General features: G+C 46.2%; 2 protein-coding genes across 3 annotated transcripts in view; both read left to right on the top strand.

Annotated features, from left to right (window-relative positions):
• The window catches only part of rbm18 (RNA binding motif protein 18), a 27,374-nt gene extending 25,689 nt beyond the window's left edge, over nt 1-1,685 (top strand). For both annotated transcript variants that reach the window (XM_084460036.1, XM_084460035.1), the window contains exon 6: nt 374-1,685. In XM_084460036.1, the coding sequence (XP_084316162.1) occupies nt 374-548 (175 nt within the window). In that variant the 3' untranslated portion in view covers nt 549-1,685. The remainder of the gene's footprint in view (nt 1-373) is intronic.
• A 1,886-nt stretch (nt 1,686-3,571) lies between these two features.
• Nucleotides 3,572-10,000, top strand: part of lhx6a (LIM homeobox 6a) — a gene marked incomplete at both ends in the record, with an annotated part of 19,424 nt that continues 12,995 nt past the window's right edge. The window contains 4 exons of the mRNA XM_084460048.1: nt 3,572-3,649; nt 4,613-4,666; nt 5,020-5,184; nt 6,549-6,670. Of these exons, the coding sequence (XP_084316174.1) occupies nt 3,572-3,649; nt 4,613-4,666; nt 5,020-5,184; nt 6,549-6,670 (419 nt within the window). The remainder of the gene's footprint in view (nt 3,650-4,612; nt 4,667-5,019; nt 5,185-6,548; nt 6,671-10,000) is intronic.

Below are 10,000 nucleotides of genomic sequence, written 5' to 3'. Positions count from 1 at the left end.
TTTGTGTCCGTCTTGCTCTCTCCTACTTATCCCTCCTTTCTCCCTCCCTCCCTCTTTCTCTCTTTATCCTGCCCTTTCCACTCACTCGTTCACACGTAGCCTCTCTCTCTCCCTCTCTCTCTCTCGTTACTCTGCTCACTCACTCATTCTCTCTGTCTCTTTAAGTGGGGCACTCTTCCCTGCTCTCCGTCCCTGCGTCCTCCCTCTCTCTCTCTCTCTCTCCCTCCCTCCCTCTCTCTCTCTTATCCCCTCTCCTACACTCTCTCTCTCCCTCCCTCCCTCCCTCTCTCTCTCTCTCCCTCCCTCCCTCCCTCTCTCTCTCTTATCCCCTCTCCTACGCTCACCCTCTCCCTCCCTCCCTCTCTCCTGACAGCACGAGTGCGAAGATCCGCGCGATCGAGGCGAAGCTGCAGATGATGGAGGAGAACCGTGACGAGGAGTACGCCGGCCCCTCTGCCTACCTCTACAACAAGCCCCCTCAGGACAAGAAGCGCGGCCAGCACACCCACAAGCCCTACTCACGGCCCTTCCGCCGGTACCGGAGATGATGCGCTAGAGGCCCCCTAGTTAGTCCACTGTCTGTCTGTCTATGCCTCCACACCTGACCCTCACCCTGACCCTGACCCTGACCCTCCAGCCCGTCACTCAGCCCCCAACCCCAGCCCCTGCTTAGCCCCTAGGTCTAACGGATATCTGTCCCACAACTGTCCCCTAGCCCGCTGTCCCTAGCCCCGCGGCCCCCATCCCCGGGGCCCCCAGCGGCCTGGACGACGTGGTCTCGGGAGTTCTGCCTGGCTTGGGTCGGGCTGGTACAGAACCGCAACCAGCAACCAGACATTTACAACCCGGAGAAATCTCCTTTGTTGATTTTTCCTCGTGTGTGAATCCTTTTGAAGAGTGTTTCTGCCCCCCCCCCTCCTCCCCCAACACAGGGGGCTGCTTTAGGTTTGGGAATCCGCTTTTATACAACCTCCACCAAACACTTTTTAATGACAGTTGTACGTTGCGTGTCCTGTAGAATAGTACTTACTCTGCCATCCCTACATTCTTTTGATTTAGGGACATGTTCAGTTAATCCATGATGTTCATTATTCATCAGCGTTTTGGGGTTTTTATTCTGCATAACTCCCAGTGTGTGTTTGATACCGTTCTGTTTGTCTCTGGATAGGCTTGTGTTCTGTGTGTCAAGGGAACTGGATCACAGTCAACAGACAACCACCCCATGGCTGGCGGCTTGTTAGTGTATCACCCACAGAACAACAGAACCTTCCCTGCAGCTAGAGGAACCACCTGAACTCTTAGAACCATAGCACCCTTTTTGTGTCGGTTAGAATCCTTTGGGTTCGAAATAGAAAGCCTCCATATAGACAGAATGGTTCCAAAAATGGTTCCTTCCGATCTGAAAAGGGTTCTATCTTCTAGAACCCTTTTTATGGAGGGCCGCCCTACAGGGATACAAGGTGCTATAGCGTTCTTGTTGTCTGGGAGTGTTCAGAGGAGGTTTTGCACTGACACCAGCCTCTGATATGAGAGCTTCATCGCTGGGGGGTTTTCTGTGTTTTGGTTTCATTGTTGCCTTTTTAAAAATCTGGAAAAGTATTTTCTAGAGTCTAGAGGTTTTCATCCACAGGTGTTTAATTTATGCTGGGCCTGGCGCACGGGCAGCCTACCATTATGTCCTGACTTATCAATCAATTTCGATGTGAGATATGCGTTACAAACATATAATATGTTGAACAATAAACTATTGAAAAACATGAATACGTTTTTGTAAATGTCTTTTTTGTGTGCGTGAGACGCATTATTTTAGCACGAAAATGATGGATCATGTGTGTCTGTAGACTACTGTAGACTAATAGATACTATTTTAGCTCGTTTACAAAACAGCCTTACGCTTAATATCTGGTTGTGAAATTAAAGTCAGTATCGAAATAAATTAGATTGCAACTTCCTATCACAGCGTTGTAATAATGTAGGCCTAACGTTGGTTTCCATGTAGGACTGAAGTGTGTAATTATATGCGTGCAAAGTGACGCTGATGAAAAGCTGCTCTGGCACCGGACATTAAAACGGCTCCGTCTGGAATCAGATCATTTATATCTTGTGTTCCTGAACTTCTCAGTGTGTCGCTGTCATGTCCTCAGCTGCTGAGGGCTGATGGCCGTGTGGCCCGGTGGCTGGGCCGGATAGTGTCCTGGGTCTGGGCCGGATAGTGTCCTGGGTCTGGGTCGGATAGTGTCCAGGGTCTGGGCCGGATAGTGTCCTGGGTCTGGGTCGGATAGTGTCCAGGGTCTGGGCCGGATAGTGTCCTGGGTCTGGGCCGGATAGTGTCCTGGGTCTGGGCCGGATAGTGTCCTGGGTCTGGGCCGGATAGTGTCCTGGGTCTGGGCCGGATAGTGTCCTGGGTCGCAATCTGCCTCCGTGTTCATTCATGTTCCTGTTTTAAACTGCTAAGGCTTTTCGTTTGAAAACACTATTTTTGCACATTGACGTTCATGGCTAAAGAACATGGTGTTATAGCCTATTATAGCCTTTGTAAATGTGTTATTAACGAATAGTTAGGCCTAACGAATTGTCTATTCTATTTAATAGGATTATAATTATAATGCAAACATCAATAAATGGTTACTATTTATATTATATTGTTAATAATGTTCTTTCTGTCTGTGGTCCTACCGAGATATATGCACTTAATAGGCCTTGTTCTAGAGGTGTAAATACAGTATGGTGAAGACCACGCATTCTGTGGAATAGTGAATAAAATTGTTTGAATCATTTGAAAGAAAAACTGGCGATGGTATAATAGGCTATAGTTTATTTGATAGTTGTTATGGCTGCTACAGCCTAAACGCCACAACGGGGCCTTTGTATATTTGGGTCGATAAACAACCCTTTTCTATTTCCTATATTCGCACAAGCACCTAATTATGCAAGAAGCGTTATGTAGGATAGCACAATTCTTATGAAATTAGCATAATATAGCCTACTACACTGAGTGTGCTCACCACAACGTGCTTATAGGCAGAAAAGCAGGCTATTATCCATAACGGATTTGCCTAGTGTGAAAAGAAACTCCATCATACTAGAAAGTCGGTGTCCGTTATCCGAGGGTCCGAGTTTTCACCTCCCACTTCCAGACCAGGACGCACAACTTCACTTTCACTCGGGACGCGTGGAGAGACGGTGTCTGTGGAGGGAGCCTGCCAAGCCCTCAACTCCAGCAAGGCTACTTCCTGTGCTCAGCAATCCCGTCCCAAAAGGGGGGAGAAAAAAGTGGAAGGGGAGAGTTTTATTCTAAATAAGGCGTTCTGGGGAGCAGGAACCTCCACGAGGCTCGTCATTTGCGATTTAGGATAATCTGCGATAGCCTGTAGTCCGTGGGATCTGGGGGCCGTCGCTTTGTGCCAGGGGACAAACGCGCTTCGGCTCCAAGGCGTGCGTAAACCGCGAAGACCCATGGTACGAGGATATGTTACTGCAACCCGTCACCAGCAGCATTTTGTGTGCATGAAAGTTATTGCAGAATTCAACCGTCGAGTTTGGAGACATACACTCTTATTCCAGGGGTTTCATGTTTTGGAAAAATGAGATTCTGGCCCCTCTATCAGAGGGAAATCAGTTTCTATCCGAAGGAATTTCCCCAAAACAGGTACAGTTGTGGAAAAGGCGAGGTAGCCTAGTCTAAACAGGCTATTTTGTATTCAGGAATATAATTGTTTGCTGTAATTGCGACTGTCCCTAAAGTCCTAGTCAACAATAACAACAGGTTTATGGCATCCTATAATCTAGGATTGTGACAATTATCTTATTGCAGGGTTAAAGGCCTGTTGTTGGTTGATTGTGTGGTTACAACCGTACCTCGGCTTCCAGTTGAAACCCTGCCTGTTGTCAGCGTGCTGCTTTCTTATCTGCTGCTGTTTTGTGCGTGTGTGTGTGTGTGTGTTGAAGTGATGTCATAAGATTGTGTACAAAGATCAGCTGCGCCTGTATTGTGAATAGTGTGATTTGCAGTTCACCCTCTTCACGTGCCAATTCGCCCGAGAAGAATTAGATTTTAATTACCACCATTAAAAAACAAATTTGCAATTCTTTGGGTGGCGCGTTGCCTTTTTCTGATTGACAGTTGAAATTGACACTCTGCTTCTTGCTGAAATGCTCTTGCTTGTCAAGAGCATTTCAAGCTATTTATAATTGCAAGTCGTTTTTTCCCTCCGGTTCCCTGGATTGCGAGGAAAATACGATTAGCCTACTTTAACAGACAGAGGTTAAGTGCAGCAGAGAAAAAATCAATCCGGATTGAAATAGCTTCATTAAAACAGTCTTTTGTCGCGGGGCCCTACGTATCCTACACAGTTAAAGTGTGGATTTATTGTTTGGGTGCTTTATATAGCCTCCCCAGACGGCCATGCGTAAAGGGGTTCTGTGGAGATGCCCGCGGAGCTGACGGAGCTGAATCTTGTTTTCTAGGTGATTTTCTAGGTGATCTTGTTTTCTAGGTGATTTTCGAGGTGATCTTGTTTTCTAGGTGATTTTCGAGGTGATCTTGTTTTCTAGGTGATTTTCTAGGTGATCTTGTTTTCTAGGTGATTTTCGAGGTGATCTTGTTTTCTAGGTGATTTCTCCAGACCCGCAGAGTACGCCGGGGGCCTCCAAGCACGCTCTAATGGTGAGACGCTGGGGCCGATATAGCCGAGGGGTAGCTCGTGAGGTGTGGCTGTTATTATCAACCTATTATCAACCTGCATTTCATGCAAAATATTTTATTGGGTTGAGCAAATGGTCACATAGGCCTAGGCGATGATATTATGTTGTGGATGGCTTCAAAAGATTTCCCAAAGCCTGTTGCATTTGCAACTACTCCTGGATTGATTTGGAGATCATTTATTCTAAAAATGCACTGTGCATCTGTTTTGATAGAACAAAAGCGTAGGCTATTTCTGACATTTTTAATTTGGAAGTAGGCCATCTATAGCCTACAAATACGTGATAGGCCCGTGTTTGGTTGTCTCTCCCGTGCAGTCTCACTCGGACGGAGAGTCCCACCGGTCAGCCATGGAGAGGGAGGACAGCCCGCCGTCCACCCCGTCCGTCTGCTCGCCCACCTCCACCGCCTCGTCCTCCTCCACCGGGAAGAACGTGTGCGCGAGCTGCGGGTTGGAGATACGGGACCGGTACCTTCTCAAGGTGGGAGTGCGCGTGAGTTCATGGATTATTAGAGCCGCGTATAGTTACACTATTATGGAATTGATCTTTTTTTTGCTGTTAAGCAACTTGGTAGGCTATAAAACACAAGCTTGACCATTTTTTAAAAATTATTTTCTCAATTTGTCATATTCTATAGGCCCATGCTATTTTATTGAAATTGATTTTAAAACCAAGAGACATCCACATTTAGACAATATTAACAGGAGATAGGCCTATATATAGGTCAAAATTAATATATATAGGTCAAAATTACAATAAGGATGGATTCACTTTTCACTCGTCCTTCACTGTTTTTCGGACATTTAACTTGATGGACGCCCAGACTTGCGTCTCGTGCTTCCGAGCAAAACACAACTGCACGCGCTCGCGCACGACTGTGTGTGTTAGTGAGGAAGAGGGGGATGAAGAGGAAGAGAGGGATGAAGAGGATAGGCTCCTGTCTGCCATTCGGTTTATCTTTAATTTAAGGGACAGAAAGTAGCCAATCGTCTATGTGGAAAACATGTAGCCTAAACAGTGAATTGTGAGAGTAGGCTCCTCTATGTTAATTTTGTAAATTATTGAAATGTAGGCTACAATGTGCATGGTTCTAGAAGGCTAATTTAGCTGAAGTTGTTCGAGTATCCTATAAAAGCTATTTGTCATATTGACATAACCTGTTATCTATGGTTGCTCTTTGCTTATCATGCAATAAGACAGTAGGCCACTTAGTTTCACTATTTAATAGGAAATTAAATAGCAAATAATATTTTCGGAATTGTTTAAGATGTATTGAAATTTGTTTATTTCATTCGATAGCCTAAATAACATGTCCAACCACTGTCAAGAAAGAAAAGACATGGCCCTAATTGTAACCCATTCTGAATTAGAATTTCTGGTAGGCTACATGACAATTAGCCAACGCGAATTCTTGATTTAAAAAAAACAAAACATAATTTGAGTTTCAAAACTATCTGTATAATTTGATGGTGTTTTATAGCAAATGTTTTAGGGCAAATGTAATGTTTCAACTATTGTCAGACATTTGACAGAATAACACGTGTTATTTAAAACGAAAACATTTTCAATATCCTTCAGATAGGCCTACAGTGAATATTTGTTAGAAATATAGGCAATGTTATTTCAAGTCAAATAATAGACTAGTAACTATCCACAATTTTACATCTACGATTACATAGCCTAAATCCTGTAATTACAGATAGACTAGGTAGCCTATAAATAAATTTACAAATATCAAGTTATTATTATATGAGTATTCTATTATTATGGCGTCTAGGCCTGTGATTGTTATGCATGAAATAATTATTATTAGCATTTTATAACAAAAAAACACTGTTTCGCAGGTGAATAACTTGATCTGGCACATGCGCTGTCTGGAGTGCTCCGTGTGCAGGACGTCGTTGCGCGCGCACAGCAGCTGCTACATCAAACACACAGAGATCTTCTGCAAAATGGATTATTTCAGGTAGGGTAAGTTTTTAACTTTGTTTTCAAAATATAATTCAGGGCTGCTCTCAAACGAAAACACGCGTATGTTGCTTTAGTCTAGTGGAGTGTGTGTGTGTGCGTGTGTGTGTGTGTGTGTGTGTGTGCGTGCGTGTATATCTGTGCGTGTGTGTGTGTGTGTGTCCGCTCGTACGGGATGCGGGTTGACTCATTTCCGTGATCATACTCAGAGATATCAAAGGCTGTAACAAAATAGTGGTAGCTAATCTGTAGCCAGATTTGAACTAGGCTCCAAACATTGTTATGACTAGGCTATATCTTATGAATTGCAACTATATCCTAAAATGGATAGCATAGGATAATCTTTTTGGGAAAAGTAAAATCACCCACTTGATGACCCAAATGGTGATAAATATCGGTGGTAATAAATGTATGAAACGGTTTCACCTTCAAGCGTTTTTATTAATAATTCAAACCACTATATTAGATTACTTTGAATTAGACACCCACAATATCCATACATTACGCTACATCCTTGGTTGTTATAGTCTACAGGCTGTATAGTTATTCGATTAGGCTACCCAAATATCAAATATTAGGACCAGTAGCCTACCAATCAATCAATCAATCAATCAATCAATCAATCAATCAATCAATCAATCAATCAAAGCTTTATTTGTATAGCGCATTTCATACCCAGAGGCAACACAATGCGCTTTACGTACCAGTCATCCGGGAACGTAACAAGCAGGGCGGAGTGAGAGAACTCTCTCCCTTCAGAAGCCGCAGTCCGCCGGGCTGTAAAGCGGCTTGATTGCGGCTTGATTGCGGCTTGATTGCGGAACACTCAACGCCGTCTGAACGGAGCCTCTCGATTGGCCGAGCCGCCGTCTCATCCGCGCCAATACGAAGTGACCGCGCGCCCTTTGAAGTCGATACATGTGTTTTTGGCGGGAAGGCTTATTTCCGGTGTTGAGGCTGATAAACTGAGGTGATGCTTCACGAGACGTCCCGTCAGAGACCGGAGACTCGAGGCGCGCGGGCCTCAGAGGGACGGTTGAACCGGGAACATCAACACTGTGGTGCCTCGGTGTGATGGATGACTTTTACAGTTTGAACTCATGAGCTGAGACAGATTCAAGATCCAGGAATTGTCTTTACTGCTCCCAGGCCCTCTGACAATATCTAAAATATTGAGTTAACAAAATATCAAATAAATAGTCAGATGAGATTATAAAGTCCAAAATAGTTAAATTCTTCCCATTATGGTCGCATTGTGAAATAGGCCTAGCTATACCGTCTGACTCTTATGGAGCGATGATCATTTGAACAGAACAGCTGGTTCATCAAACGCTTTCTTTATTGAAAGGATTAGATAAATCATTTGTCACTGTTTACATTTTATGAAGACTGTTTTGATTCATCATGACTCTTATATTGTTCTCTGAGCAGTGATTCGAAGGTGACATTGAGTTAGTAAACAAATCATCCACCTCTTATATTCCTCTGGCTGGTGACTTATTACTCTCAGACAGACAGACAGGCAGACAGACAGGCAGACAGACAGACAGGCATATAGACACAGGTAGGCAGACAGAGAAAAAAGATAGGCAGACAGACAGACAGACAGAGAGGCAGACAGGCAGGCAGATAGACAGGCAGGCAGACAGACAGACAGACAGACAGGCAGGCAGGCAGGCAGGCAGACAGACAGGCAGACAGACAGGCAGGCAGGCAGGCGTACGCAGTGTTGCCATGGTTATCCCACTGGCTGTGGGCTGGGTGTGATTGACTGTGTAATGTAGCAGGGAGGACAGACAGGGTGAAAGTGCTGTAATGGCCACCAGCCTGAGAGAGATCCGAACACGCCGAGGTTTCCCAAAGCTGTCGCAGCCAAAGTGCCTCTTTCCCCGTAGCCAAACCCGGACTCACGCTTCCCTCGTAACGACAGCTAAGCGTCGTATCCGACCCGATAGCCGTAAACGTAGGGGGTTGAAGACCGGGCTCAACGTTGTTTCGTCAGTGTAGCTCTCTGGCGCCGGTGCTCAGTCGCGGCGGGTTTATCGGTGAAGCGTTCGGCTTGGAAGGTTCAGTCACAGCGTTAAGGTGCGTAGCCGGACCTGGAACCCCCAGCATGCAGCGGGAGACGGCTCAGGTCGGCCCGCTGCTAGTCTCGCCGTGCCAGATCTTCCAGATCTCCGCCTCTCTGCCACTGAAAGTTGAGCGCAGCGTTTGGTGACCGACTCGTCACCGTCTCTAGCACAACTAGCTGAGGGACAGACGAACCACAACTGGTAGTAGGGCAGCAACGTGTGTGTGTGTGTGTGTGTGTGTCTGGGTGGGTATCGAGAGCCTAGCAGAAGACATATTCACATAAACCACTAGACGCTGAGCTAGGCAGGAGAGATGTCCAGCTTCAGCATGGGAACGAACGGCAGCGACGGAGTGTCACCGAGCTGGCAGACTGCGTGTGTGTGTGTGTGTGTGTGTGTGTGTGTGTGTGTGTGTGTGCCAGGGAGAGGTGAGTGGAGGGAGAAGGCCTTGGAGTGTGTGCGGGTCTGTGTGTGTGTAGGGTGAGGTGTGGTCACTGTGAGCTGACCGGGTGTTTGATTGATTGTAAGCCGATAGCCGGCCGCTGGTCTGAGGTTTATAATCACCTGCTATTAGAACAGGCCTGGACCCTCGAACCCCCAGCACAGCAGCCAGGCACGGGGTTCAGAACGTGATCCCTGTCACACTCCACACACACTCCACACACACACACACACACACACACACACACACACGCACACACGCACACACACACACACACACATACACACACACACACACACACACACAGACACGCTCACATACACACAGACACTCTCACACGCACACACACGCACACACACACACACATACACACACACACACACACACACAGACACGCTCATACACACACACACACACACACACACACACACACACACAGACACGCTCACATGCACACACACACACATACACACAGGCACGCTCACATGCACACACACACACACGCTCACATGCACACACACACGCACACACACACACACACACATACACACAGACATGCTCACATGCACACACACACACACACACACACACACACACACACACACATACACTCACATGCACACACGCTCACATGCACACACACACACTCCAAATACACACACACGCACACACACACACACCGACACACGCACACACACACACACACACACACACACACACACACAGGGTTTCTATGTGTTTTGAGTGGTGGAGTTTGATCCAGTAGAGAGAGAGAGGAGCATATCTGTGGTTGTCCGTCTCTTCGCCCTGGTGC

The sequence above is a fragment of the Borostomias antarcticus genome, assembly GCF_949987555.1.
Source record: "Borostomias antarcticus genome assembly, chromosome: 30".
In the NCBI taxonomy this organism is placed as follows: domain Eukaryota; kingdom Metazoa; phylum Chordata; class Actinopteri; order Stomiiformes; family Stomiidae; genus Borostomias; species Borostomias antarcticus.
The sequence above is the reverse complement of the archived record's forward strand: the minus strand, read 5'-3'. Positions and strand labels throughout refer to the sequence as shown.